Source organism: Trichechus manatus, unplaced genomic scaffold, assembly GCF_000243295.1.
Source record: "Trichechus manatus latirostris isolate Lorelei unplaced genomic scaffold, TriManLat1.0 scaffold00009, whole genome shotgun sequence".
Classification (NCBI taxonomy): domain Eukaryota; kingdom Metazoa; phylum Chordata; class Mammalia; order Sirenia; family Trichechidae; genus Trichechus; species Trichechus manatus.
In genome coordinates, this window is record NW_004443945.1 from 1,034,567 (window position 1) to 1,049,093 (window position 14,527).

General features: G+C 46.6%; 1 protein-coding gene across 6 annotated transcripts in view; it reads right to left on the reverse strand.

Moving 5' to 3' along the window:
• Nucleotides 1–14,527, reverse strand: part of NTRK3 (neurotrophic receptor tyrosine kinase 3) — a 469,571-nt gene that overhangs the window by 66,693 nt on the left and 388,351 nt on the right. For all 6 annotated transcript variants that reach the window (XM_023725922.1, XM_023725924.1, XM_023725923.1 and 3 more), the window contains 2 exons: nt 7,150–7,322; nt 3,441–3,684 (listed from right to left, as the gene is read on the reverse strand). In XM_023725922.1, coding sequence (XP_023581690.1) covers nt 3,441–3,684; nt 7,150–7,322 — 417 coding nt within the window. The remainder of the gene's footprint in view (nt 1–3,440; nt 3,685–7,149; nt 7,323–14,527) is intronic.

The window sequence follows — 14,527 nt, forward strand, 5'->3', positions numbered from 1 at the left end:
AGACACACACACAAACACACACACACACACACACACACACACACAGGCTCCAATTATCTGCATTTAGCTGTATTAGGTATGAGATGCCAGCAAACTCTTAGGTTCAACAGACATTAGTAACAGACGGTAGCAGAGATGTACAAATCTGTCCCCAGGTGTCAGTGTGCAGAAAGAATCCTTCACATTGTTCCTGCTGTCTGATAAATCACTGCATTCCCCCAGGGCCTCCGCCAGTATATACTGAACAAAAAAAAAATCTTATATAAATCACCCCAACCTGGACTTAGCTCTAAGATTCATGATCAAGACCATATCAACACTGACCAGAGGAGCAGGCAAGTACTGAGGACGCAGTATTTCCGTCTAAATTGAAAACTTGGGGAGGAAATTTTCCTAGGATAGTAAGAAATAAAACCAGAATCCTCCTTAGAAGCGAGGATGACAAAATTTTGTCTTGCTTCCTTTGGACCATTCATCAGGAAACACCAATCTCTAGAAAAGGATATCAAGGTTGGTAAAGTAGAGGGTCCATGAAAATGAGGGAAACCCTCCATGAGATGGATTAACACCACAATGGGCTCCAACATCTCACAGATCCTGGAGATGGCACAGGATGTGCACTGTTTTGCTCTGCTCTACGTAAGGTCACCGTGAGCTGGAGCCGACTCAATGGCAACTAACAACAAGAACTAATTTACCTAGTATTTGGGGATGGGTGCATGATCCCAGTTTTTCCCCCTATGGTGGTCAAGAGGTTCCCTGATCTGCTCCATAAATTGCATCTGGGAATAAGATTATCCCTGGTCTTTTCTTGCCTTGGATGCGAAAGGGACTAAGTAAAATACTATAGACAATAGTTTACTGAGTAAATATTATATTCCAGTTACTCTTTACACAAATTAACTTGCTTAGCATCCAAATAACTCTCTTGAGTGAATATTTCTGTTCTCATTTTAAAAATGAGAAAACTGAACAGAGGTTAGGGGAAGTGCATTAAGGCCACATGTCACTAAATGGTGGTGTTAGGATGTGACACAGGTAAGAGTAGGCCCCAAGCCCAAGAATTCCCCTGTCACCATGATGTCTCCTAGTGTGGATAACAAGAACTTGGAGTAATTGCTGATGTGATCTTAAGCAAATCTACTTCTTATGCCCTTTGTTCTACGGAAGAGTGGCGTGGAGGTGGGGTTACTGTGGATACACTAGGAACTTGTGAGGCAGTGAACGTGAAGATAAGACAAAAGATGCTCTTTGCATATGGAGAGTATAGCACCTACCCACCATCAGTGGAACAGGCAATTGTTTCAATGGTGTGTTAAGTTTTTACTACAACAGCTATGCTTTCTTATTTCATACTTCCTTTGAAACAAAGGCACATATTTTCAAGTCAGTTGGCCTCAGCTGACACCTGGCTTAGAAATCATAAAAAAAAAAAGAACTGAGGATACCTGGAATGTGGACATTTTCTTGCCCCACTCTGCCTCCCTTAAATTCTAGTCTGCCCTAGAACCCACAGAAAGGAGGTGGACTCTGCTGGGGGAATTAGTACTCTTTGCAGCTTTCCCAGGAATAAAGAGCAACAGTTGACTATTGTTAAAGCAAGGGCAAAGGAGGATCATTTGGAGAAGTGATTGTGGTCCCTCCTCCCCTTTTTTAAATGCAGAATAAAGAAATATTAAGTGGATGCGTTGAAATAAGTTTGAAGGCTCATTTCACACATACTCTGGTCAGACATAGTTTCCCAACACCTGGATAAATCCAGTGGAGACCAGCTTGGCATAATCAAAACGTCTGAAAAAAAGAAGAGCAACTCCTTGCTTTCATCAATACCAAAATAAATCTGAGCTCAGCCCAACAGGCCAGCAAACCCCATTACACTGAGTGCACAGGCAATTAAATGGTGCCAGCACCAGCCAGACTCTAGAAATCTATGACCCATGAGCCCTTAGTAACCTCCTCACCAATGCCTCTCCTGGAAATGACTGAAAACATTAGCCTAGATGCTAAAGAAAGATTCCGCTTTGATATTTCCTGGCAGGTCTGCCCTGGCTATCAATCAGCAGTGGCTGCTGCTGCTCGTTCTTGTGCCATGCCCGGGGATATTGGGCATGGCAAGTGGTTAGAGGAGCTGCCCAATTCCCTGTAGACATTCTGTTTTCCCCCCTGTTAGGTCCACTTTGCCTGAAGGTCTCTCTTGATGGTATATTGTCTGCCATTCTCTGGTTGGGGTCACTTTTTGGCATTCCATTTTTCTCTAGGCCATTGTTAAAATGAAGTGTCTCAAGTGATTACTTTTAATGTCTAGGCAATCTCGTTTAAGTAAAGCTACCGAGAGCACCCAGATAGAACTGGTCTACAGACTACAACCCCAAACTCCCAACCTTCTGGTCCACCATGTTCAGGCCAACAGAGAGTAGACAATCATATATGGGGCTCTTATACTCACATATGGTCATTCATTGCCTATAAAGAAGAAGAGACAAATGGTTGCCATGTCTCTCAACCGCCAAAGTACTGCCCCACACTCTCCTTACACCTCTAATCCAAATTCTTCCTCCATTCAGTGTTCTCAAAGTAAATCTTCCATATTTTGTAGACATCTCAAATCAGTTTGCAGAAGTTATCCCATCCTTGTGTCTCCGTTTGCACCACATGTCCCCTTTTTGGGATAAGCGACACTCTTAGTCACATGCTCTTTCCCTGGCAAGAACTACTCAAATGATATTATGGAAAGAAGATTCCCAAGGACTAAGGGATAAAATAATCATGGAAATAAAATAGGACTCCTGTTAATGTAATATAGACTATTATATGGAAGTCATCCTGAACATATCGTTCTTAACAATCTGAGAGCTTTTCCTAAGGCCTAACTGGCACCCCTTTCCAAAATTGCTAACAGGTAACCTGCTTTCTTTCCTCATCATTCCTAAGCCATCTGGATAACTTCTAGCAATACATTACCCACTGTTGCTGTTTTACTTTGGGTTCTGGTTTATCGTGAAGATCTACTTTTGGAGACACAATAAACCTTACGTAGCCAACAGATAATTTCAGAAAAAATCTGTAGTAGGTGAGGCTGGATCAGGGACTAGGTTGGGAGGTGTTAAAAGGTAGCACCAAATTGGGCTCGTCTTTATGTGTGTGTGTGTGTGTGTGTGTGTGTGTGTGTGTGTATGGAGGATAGATACTGATGCAAGTAAGAATAAGATGCACATCCATTGCAATGTAACCATACATTACAGCTAAACGCCCTAGAGGAAAGAGGGACTGGGCAATGGAGAGAGTAACAAACAGGCCATGTCCAGATGCAGGAGTGTATGTCTGGGCATGGGTGTTACATGTGTGTGCCGGAGTGACATGGTTAATGGACAATGACAAAGACACGTGAGCAAGGCACTAGCTCTGCTGCGGAGCCCTGCAGAGGGGGAAGGCCACCTTACCCTGTAGTAATCGGTGCTGTAGACATCTCTCGACATGCCAAAGTCTCCAATCTTCACCAGCAGGTTGGCCCCAACCAGGCAGTTCCTGGTGGCCAGGTCCCGGTGCACGAAGTGCTGGGAGGCCAGGTACACCATGCCCGAGGCGATCTGGCTGGCGATGTGCAGCATTTGGGAGAGTCCCAGCTCGCCCTTGGCCTGGCGTGGCTGTCCGTCCACGAGGATCATCGCATCTGGCCCATGGGCCCTACTCGGGGTGGGAGAAGGAGGGAGCAGAGAGAATTCCGCAGATCAAGGGGAAAGCCCTTCCTGGCTCCCTTTTCTATGGAAAACCCCAAAGACATGAATAAAATCTCATTTTTCAGCCTGTCTGTGGGCCTATTTCTGGCTACCCAAAATTGTATGATGATAGTATGGGTATAAATGAAACGCTACAACCAGAATCCCAGTAAGAGACTGCAGACATACTCCAAAGGGTCAGGGGGATAAATTACTCTTTGTAGTATTTTATTCCTGCCCAGGGGTTCCCCAAATTCTAGACATCTATTACAGAATAATTAATAAAATGGTAACAGAAACTAGCTCTTACACAGCCCTTGTTGTGAACCAAGCCCTGCTCTGAGTGTTTTAAACGTACTCATGCATCTGATCCTCCAAGCCCTGCTCTGAGTGTTTTAAACGTACTCATGCATCTGATCCTCCTGCCCCCATTCTGAGACAAGGAAACTGAAGCACAAAGTGACCAGGTCACCTGCCAAAGTCACAGAGGTCATAGAGTAGCCACAGGGAGAATCAAGAGGCAGAATTTGAAAGTAGACATTTGGCTCTGGAGGAGAGCTTCTTGAGCTTTAATGAGCCCTGGAAGGGGAGGAGGCTGGTTAAAACAGATTACAGGACTCCAACTCTGAGAAGCTGATTCAGTTAAAAAAAAAAAAAAAAAAACTGCCTTTTGGGTCCAGTCCGACTCATGGAGGTCCCGTGGGTGTGGAACTGTGCTCCACTGAGTTTTCAGTGGCTGATTTTTTTGGAGTTCGATCACCAGGCCTTTCTACCAAGGCACCTATGGGTAGACTCGAACCTGTAACCACCCGGGGACTCTGTTGATTCAGCAGGGACCCATGAATTTGCATTTCTGACAAGTGCCAGTGCTGACGCTGCTGGTTTCCAGTCTACACTCTGAGTAACAAGACTCTGAGTCCACACTGTGGCCGCTCCACACCCTGCCTAGGCCTGGGATGGAGAGATGCTCTGAACTGAAGCCGAGGTCTGGCAGTCCCAGCACGCCAACGTCCCAAATCAAGTCCCAGACCTGTTATCCGCATGCCTTGCCCTGTCATATCAGTCACTTTTACTGTTTACTCTTTTCTCCAGAAAGCCCAACGAGCCGTGACCACACCAGGGGCCCTTATTTATGAAGCGGTGGGTGAGGAGCCCTCGTGGACAGCGCGGCCTTGGCCTGTTTTACTGCTTCTCCAGTTTCCACTAAAAGGCGCCATTAAACAAGAACACGATCATTTTATTATCTCCTGTGGGATTAGCCCTCCTGGTTCCTCAGGAGGGGAGCTGCTGCATCAGCTCACAAGGAAGGGGTCAGCAGACTAGCCCCCTCCTGGTCACAGGAGAGGATCCCCCAGCTAGCCCCTAAAACCCACTGACACTGAGTCATGAGAGCAGGTGGGGCAGGCCTGGGGCCATGGGGCCTGCAGCGTGGAAGCAGCCTGCCAGCCACCTCCCAGGAGGGCTTGGGGTGGCCTGCTGCTGGGAATGCAGCCACCAGGGACTTTAGGAGAAGCCCATTCTTGATGGACACAGCCCAGGAAGACAGATCACTGGCATCTGCCAGGAATCTGGTTAGCTGTGAAGGCCCAAACCTAAACTGTGTTCCCCAAAAATGTCCCTTGGTTGGGTCTTGACTTGGATAGACTCCCCATGATGTCTTCAGGGAGGGAGCCCATGGAGAGACCAAGGCTGTAGGAGCTGGTCAGCAAGCCCTGGCAGAATGGTGCCCTCTCTCGCTCTCGTGCCTTCTCTACCTGTGCCTGCCTTGGAGAAGGAGGAGGTGTGGGGAGCACCAGGAGGCAGGGGATCCAGCACAGACGCTGTCCCTCACCCAGTGGGTTCCTTTCTTTTTCTTTGTCTTATTTTAGGCTTTTCCCACTCCCTGCCTCTACTCTTGCCTCACACCCTTTATCTCCCTTCTATTCATTTTTTTCTTCCTCTTCCCTTACATGGGGCAAGGCAGTGGGACAGAGAGGCCCTCGGGAGCCCTATTTAGCCCTGCTGGTGGCCCTGGTGGCACAGTGGTTAAGAGCTACAGCTACTAATCAGAAGGTCAGCAGTTCAAATCCACCAGCTGCTCCTGGGAAACCCTATGGGGCAGTTCTACTCTGTCCTATAGGGTCGCTATGAGTTGTAATCAACACTATGGCAACAGACTTTTTTGGAGTCCTGGTGGCATAGTGGTTAAGAGCTCGGCTGCTAACCAAAAGGTCAGTGGTTCAAATTCACCAGCCGCTCCCTGGAAATTCTATGGGGGCAGATCCACTCTGTCCTCTAGGGTCTCTATGAGTCAGCCACGCCTGGCTGTGGGCTGTTCCACCACATAGGGGCAATAGTTGGAGGTGTTAGTCATGGAAGGCAGACATGGTATCACTCTGCTCCGGTGGTGAGATGCTATGTCTTCCATGGAGAAGGATCCACCCCTGAAACTCCATCCAGATCTTCTGGCCAGGAGCCAGAAGTTACCAGTCTCATACCAGTTCCATCAAGAACTACCAAGACAATCTTCCTTCAAACCCGAAGAAACCCTTCACAAGAAATCCACTCTTTCTAGAACATTGCTGTCCAGTAGAACCTTCTAAGCTGATGGAAATGTTCTATGTTTGCACTTTCTGATATGGTAACCACTGCACTGGTCCACATGTGGCTACTGGGTACTTGAAACGTGGCTAGTGTAACCGCAGAACTGAATTTTTAAATTTCATTTAATTTAAATTCAAATTCAAATAGCCACGTATGACTGACTACCTTACTGCACAGCACAATGCTAGAATTTAACCAAGGAAATTATTTTATTTTTTAACCGTGTCCGTATCCTAATGAGTTTGTAACCTTGTGCCTTCTTATTCATCACCAAAGGGTTGCTAGCAGGAAGGCTTCCAAGAGGGGTGCAAGCGGGGAGCCCAAGACACAAAGGGGCAAAGCTATTTGCCAGATCAGGGGAAGAAAATGTCTTGGAACCTCAGGGTTATAAATTATAATCTAGTTGATGCTCTGAGCTCTTTTCTTGGCCCCAGTCCAGACCTTGCTCTTCTTCTTGTCCACATTGGAATCAGGAAGGAGAGTACAAGTTACTTGTCATATCGTCCTCAACCTCCCCTCCACCTTCTCCCACCACAGGAAGTCAGGGACAAAGGCCTGAATCTGGTTGCTCAGGAGAGGATCCATAAGAAAAAATGGCTGTCCCTGTGGCCATCAAGTGAATTCCGACTCATAGTGACCCTACAGGACAGAGTACAACTACCTCATGGGGTTCCCAAGGCTGTCATCTTTATGTCTTTGGCTGGTAGGTTCGAACAGCTGACCTTTCAGTTAGCAGCTGAGCACTTAACCACTGCACAACCTGGGCTCCTCAAGAAGAAAGGCAGCTTCTCACTTCTCATTCTCAGAGGGGAAGCCTGACTCCTGACACCAGCGAGACGATCCTCCTTACCTGAGGAACTTGTTCAGGTCTCCATGCTTCATGTACTCAAAGACCATGATGAGGGGGTCTCCATCACCGCAGACCCCGTAGAACTTGACAATGTGCTCGTGCTGCAGGTTGGTGAGCAGTTCAGCCTCCCGCTGGAAATCCTTCCGGGCAGCCAGGGTGGGATCCTTCAGGGCCTGGAAATGCAAGGCACTGGCTTTTAGCAACTAGAGTGCCACGGTCACTCTGATCTTCTGGAAATAAAGCTGACAGCACACACACTGGGTTCCCAATAAGTAAGATTTTAATTCAGGGTGTAAGCAGCCCTGGTGGCACAAGGTTTAAGAGCTCGGCTGTTAACCAAAAGGTCAGCAGTTCGAACTCACCAGGGAGAAAAGACCTGGCAAACGGCTCCCACAAACATTACAGCCTTGGAAACCCTATAGGGCAGTTCTGCTCTGTCCTACAGGGTCACTGTGAGTCAGAATCAACTTGACAGCAGACAGCAACAGCAACAACAATGACAAAGAGGTTAAATCACAACAGCAAGGCCGACCCCTTTCTCCTTCAGCATTTGGATCCTTGTAGAAAGAGAAACCAACTTTTCTGACACCTTTGCCTCACCCACCAGGCCACCGATTTCAAACTGTATTCATCCCAGAGAGCTAGGCTTCCTCAGAGATAGATGTGAATAGCAGGGGGAGGGGCAGTGAGACGGAAGGCCCGACAAAGCCCCCTTCTCCTACAGATTCCTTTGAAGAAATAGTTTCAGTGCTAAAATAAACTACTTGAAAACCATTGCCCCGACTGGTTTAACTTAAAAAAAAATTTGCCTTTGAGCCAATTCCAACTCATGGTGACCCCATGTGTGTCAGAGTAGAGCTGTGCTCCACAGGGGTTTCAGTGTCTGATTTTTTGGAAGTAGATCGCCAGGCCCTTCTTCTGAGGTGCCTCTGGGTGAACTCGAATCTCCAACCTTTTGGTTAGCAGCTGAGTGTGTGAACCATTTGCGCCACCCAAGGACTCTGAGGCCTTTTAAGCCCACCTGAGGGACCTTGGAGAGGGCAGTGCTGGGTGGTTGCAGCAACACTGGCCTCCGCTGACGATGAGCTGTGGAGGGAACAGTCCCTCTCCTCTGGTGGAGCGGCCTCTACAGGCGCGTCCACACCATTCCCCATGATGTCGGAAGGCAGATGGGGCCACATCCACTCATTTCACCCAACACAGTTTAGTGCCCTCGATAGACACAACATGAGAAAATGTGGAAGTGGGCATGACGTTTGCTTTCCATTTGCAGGTTAGTGAAATTCTAGACAGACTGGAAATCATTTTGCCTTCTCTCTGCCAGGCATCTGGCCTTTCCTGGTTTTTTAGGCAGACTGGCCTTTCCTGTACTTCAGGAAGCTGATGAAAGCCTCCTTAGCCAAAGATCTTTCTTATTTCCTCTGCAGCCCCCATTACCTGAAACAAACAGGGCTGCTCGGGCTTGGAGTCCTTGGGTGGTGCAGAGAGGTAGTGCACTTAGCTGCTAACCAAGAGGTTGGAGGTTCAAGTTCACCCAGAGGTGCCTTGAAAGAAAGGCCTGGAGATTATATTCTGAAAAATCAGCCTCTGAGAACCCTATGGAGCACAGTTCTACTCTAACACACGTAGGATCACCATGAGTCAGAATCAACTGGATGGCAACTGGTTTACTGGCTTGTGTTTTCAGCATTTCAAGAGTGGTGTTGTTGTGTGCCATCGAGTCAGTTCCAACTCACAGTGACCCTATATGACAGAGTAGAACTGCCCCAGTTTCCTAGGCTGTGATCTGATGGGAGCAGATTGCCAGGTCTTTCTCCCGTGGAGCCACTGGATGTGTTCAAACGGCCAACCTTTTGGTTATCAGCTGAGCTGCACTTAACCATTGTGCCCCCAAGGCTCCTCTCAGGAGTGTAAACACACAATTATCTAGGGGTTTTCGCAAACTCCTATGAGTCATAAGCACACGTTAGAGATTATGGACTCTTAGCATTAAAATGGCTTTAGATATCGTCTCTTCTAACCTGTTCATTTCAGAGTCAGAAAATGAGGCCCAGCCCTGTCTGGGAGTCAGTCCACTTCATTTACCTTAAACTGCAGAAGTTGAGAGTAAGATTGGACCTCAGAGATCCCCTGATCCAGAGCCTCTGATCTGGGCTCCACAGTGCCCCACAAGTTCAATAGAGATGCATCTCTGGCCATCAAAGGGGCTGTGGTCTTTCAGCCAGAGATAAGCCCCACCCCTACTTCAATCAGCAGCACCATGCATTCTTTTTAACATGTGGGGGTTCCCACAAAAAAGTGCTTGATTAAATGACTCTACTGCTAACAAAAGTGTTGAAAGCTATCCAGTGTGCATTTTTCAGATGTGAAAACTGAGGTCCAGGACAGGGAGGTGACTTGCCAGAGATCATACAACAGCTTAGGGTAGGCACTTGGGGCTGGAGCACGGGACACATTTCCACCAACCGACCTGCTTGAATTAATTAATCAGATGATTTTGTCACTAGCCAGGTCTCCCAAGGAATGGTGGGCAGAGGAGTGAAAGGGCAGGGAGAGGTTGAGAAACGTGAGGAGTGTGGGCTGCCCACAGCAGGGACAGGCTCAGCAAGGATGCCAGGCTTGTAGGGCAGGCCAGGGACTGAAGGAAAGTTGGAGATGCACCGGCCCACTGCCGACTTTGACCAACCCAGATTTTATGCACTCTCTGCTTCACCTCTGGCTGCCTGCTCTAGGATTAAACCAGTTGCCATTGAGTCAACTCTAACTCATGGTGACCCCATGTGTGTCTGGGTAGAACTGCACTCCACAGGGTTTTTAATGGCTGTGACCTTTCAGAAGTAGGTTGCCAGGACTTTCTTCCAAGGTGCATCTGGGGAACTTGAATTTCCAATCTTTTCGTTAGCAGTCACGTGTTATGCATTTGCACCACCCAGGGCCTCCCTGCTCTGGAAAGCTATTTAATAATAAAGGAATAGGCTGTAGTGTTCACACACAACCATAACAAAGACATTTGTGAAGGCTTCTTGCTATGAATGGAAGAAATCAGAGTTCTAGTGAGAGACAGCCTCTCCTGGTGACCTAGGTCCTGGCCCAGCTCTGAGCAACATGGGATGGGGTGTGGTTATAGGATCACTGCCAATGATTTATTTCTTTTCATGAAAAAAAAAAAACAAGAATCCAGCATGGGTGGGATGGGAGAATATAAAGATTTATGTGAATGCTGGATTTATGAGAGGGAAAAGTAGATCAAATTTGGGGCCAGCCAAATGGCCTCACTCCATCTCTTTATATCATTCTCTTGCACAGTCTGGACGCCAGCAGCAGCCATTGGATATTTACATTCTCAGTCCTTGAACGGTGCCAGCCAGTGTCCCCCAGGTTGGCTCCCCGCACTGAGAGCAGGTACAAGTTCCTCATGTGGGTGATGGAGTGCAAAGCAACCCCTCTGTCTTTGAGACTTCCCACACTCTTTCTCTGGACCTTACCACTAATCCTCTCTCTGCCTTCAAAATGGGTCTTCCAGCTCCTGGGCCATACCTGGACTTGTTATGTAACTGGCAAAGAGTGGGGTCAGCAACTGGGGTTCAGAGTTACAAGTGGTCCCACTCACCTGGGACATGATGCAATTGGGACAGAGATGGCAGGAAGAGAATAATGAGAGAAAAATTGAGCCAAAGACTCTCCCTCACTCCTCTCGGTGGAGTCCACATTCAACACCTTCTTTGTAGCTGGCAAACTGCAAAATGGGTCACAGTCCATGTCACAGGACAGAACCACATCTCTAGAAAATGCATCTGCACAAAGCCTGAGCCCACAGGAAGATGGGCTTTGCCAAGAGGCCTCTAAAGCATTCATCCTAGGTTTCATAAAAGCAGCTCACTCTTTGCACTCATATTTCATTGGTCTCTATAACATTTCATTACATTAAGTGACTACAGTTGTTAGTGGGTTTAACTGTCATGCATAAGTTTGGGAACAATCACCGCCAGCTCTCTTGGTAAGTCCGTCTCTGGGGCAGAAGTATCTCTCTGGATATCCTACTAGCTGTGTGTGTTTAGGGTATAACGGGCACCAATCAGTATGTTTTACAGCTAATACATCCAGGCATGTAGATACAGCTCAGTAGAGAGTTTTTCTGGCCAAGGGGACAACAAGTGCAAAGCCCCTGGGGTAGGGAAAAGCTTGGAGGGTACAAGGGACAGAAAGACCAATGAGAGTGAAATGTAAGGAATGAGGGTAGCACATTGATTTGTCACAAAGTGAACAGTGTGGTATTCACATAGGACAAAAATAAAACATTCTCAGCCCCAAAAGTCACCGTTATGCCCTGCTCCTCCGCCACTATGCCCTCTCTCACCCCAAAAGTAACCACTCCTATAGAATTCATATTCTTGCTTTTTCAAAAATAGTTTTTACTACGGAAGTATGAATCACTACACACTAGTGCTTAGTTTTTCTTACCTTTTGAACATTTTATATATGGAATTATATAGAGAGAATCACGTATATAGATTACATTCCTGCCAGCAGAGTACAAGAATTGCAATTGCTCCATTTCCTTGTCAGCACTTGGTATTGTCATTGCTATTTAGCCATTCTGGTGCATATATATGATATTGCAGGATTGTTTCAATGTGCATTTCTCTGATGACTAATTAGGTTGGGCACCTTCTTCATATACTTATTGTTCATCTGGGTATCAGAAAAGACCCTTTTGAGATCTTTTGAGCAAGTGTGTTGTTTGTCAAATGACTATTTAAAGGTGGCACCACTTCTTTTTAAAAAATCATGAGTTTCATTATTTGAATGTTACACTTACACTGCACATAAATACACAAATCATGTTCCATCTTGCCCTGCTCTCCATTTCTTTTGTGGGTATTCATCGTGTCTCCCGAACCAACTGCAAATGCCTTAAGCGCAAAAGTTGTGACTTCTGCTTTTAAAAAAAAAATTCTTGCCACTTGAGTTAAAACCATGATTTTGGAAAAGTCTACTCTTGGTTATATGGGGGCAGTGGTGGTTCAGTGGTAGAATTCTTGCTTTACATGCAGGAGGCCCAGGTTCAATTCCCAGCCACCACCCATTTATCATTGGAAGCTTGTATGTTGCTATGCTGCTGAACAGGTTTTAGTGGAACTTCCAGACTAAGACAGACTAGGAGAAAAGGCCTGGTGATCTACTTCTGAAAATCAGCCAATGAAAACTCTATAGATCATAACAGTCCGATTCCATTGTGCCGCCATGATGGCATGACCTATTCGATGGCTGCTAACAACAGTTTTGGTTATGCTTGTAAGTATTCTCTGGAAGCACAGAATTATGCTGTATCAACATGAGAACAAATTAAGAGGAAGGAACCTACAAAGAGTAAAATCTAAAGAGGACAAGGAGTAGGAAAGGTGCTTCTCAGAGGTTCTCTGGAGTGATGAGCAGCTTCTCCAAGGGCTGGTCACTCGATGGATCCACTGGGTGGGAAATGGTGTACATCCCAGAGCACTCACCTCCTAGAGGCTCCACCACGCAAGGAGAGAAGGAAACCCTTTTACCAGGATGAAAACAGAAACACACGTTCTACATTATCCACTCTGGAAGCTGCCCCTTAATGCCAGACCACTCAGAGGGAAACATTTTCCAGGGTTTTAAGCTATCATTTCATTTCCTGCTCAAAGTGGAAACAGTGTCTGTTCACTCACCAGTCCCCAGACAGATGCTGGGACACCCAGTGGGTTAGTGGCATCCTATAAATTAAAAGCACTGAGGCAGGGCAGATTCTAAGCTTAGGGACAATATTAGAAAACTTATCACATCCTGGTCCAAGCTGTTTAAAGACACCCTTTACTCCTTTATGAGACACACTGAGCAAGTTGATTCCAGAATGTTCAGTAACAATAATCATTAGCCTTTCATGTGGGCATTACTCTAGTTCCTTATTATTTTCTAAAGTAGTGCTCGGCAAACTATGCTTGTTTTTATAAAAAAAAAAAAAAAAAAAAAAAACTGTTTTGTTGGGACACAGTCATCCTCATTAGTTTATGTATTGTCTATGGTAGAATTCAGTAGCTTCAATGGAGAACATATAGACCACAAAGCACAAAATATTTTCTATTTGGCCCTCTAGGGAAAAAACTTTGGCCACCCCTGGTCTAGCTAGTCAATGTAAGCTTGAGCAGTCCCATGGTATGTGTCTAAGCCTATTCAATAACACCAATAATTTCAATAATAATGATGATAAAAACAAAAAGTAGCTACTTTTTATTGAGTATTTACTATGCCCCAACCAGTATACTAAGAATTTCACATACATATGTAATTTAATCACCAACATTTTAAGGAGGAGGTATTATCATTTCTATTATACAGATGAGAAAACTGAGATCCAGAAAGGTTAACTTCTTGTATAAGATCAACAGGTAATGAGTGGTGGAGCTGGGATTCACATCCAGGCTCTCTGAGTCCCACACCTATTCCCATAACCTGGTACTCCACTGCCTGCGTATGTGGAGGTCATATGTCCTCTGGGGACAGAGAGGGTCTGCTGCAGACACACAGACTGTGAATACAGACACACGAACGTCACAAACATGAAACAGCCCTGGTGACACAGGATGATTCAGACTCATCAGTGCAAGGATGGGCCATTTTGAGGTCCAGGTAATAGTCCCCATGGGGGACAGTGTCTCCTGCTCCTGTCCCCCTGGTTGGCCCACTTACCAGAACAATGTGCTGAGTCCACACTGGCCTCAAGGCCTGCACGCTACACTCAAGGAGGCATGTTCCAGAGAAGGGCTCCCGAGACCCGTACGTGCCTCAGCAGGGCTATCTCATTCTTGGGTGTGTCGTTCACATCCAAAGATTCCTTCAACGTGGATTTTCAGAATTTGATCATTGACATAGGGAGGTTGAAGGGGGGCAACTGGTGGTAGCAAAGTCCCTTCTCTTCTGCCCCAAGTAAATCTACATGGTCCACTCAGCAAGCCACACAGAAGCCATGCAGGTCAGGGATTCAACCAGGGTCTGGCCCCGGATCCCATGTGCACTATCTAAAAATTTCTTCCAAATTCACTCACCATTCTTCTTGTGTTAAATATTACCTCTTCTCCCAATCTCCTCCTATAACCAGTGATTCTGGTGCCCTTACGTAGTAGTTCCCGGGCTCCTTGAGCAGCCCACCCTTCATCCAGCTTTACTTCTGAGACAGGGTCAGCTACAGAAGACACAGTCTGCAGAGCCACCAAGGAGGGAAGGGAAGAGCAGCCTGGAGATGGAGTGAGCCCAGGGCCTCCAGAAAAACACCAGGAACTTCCACACAGGGCACCTGTTTCTCCAGCTGCACCCCAGGCATCCCCTAAGTGCCACACCTCTTGACCTCCAAAGC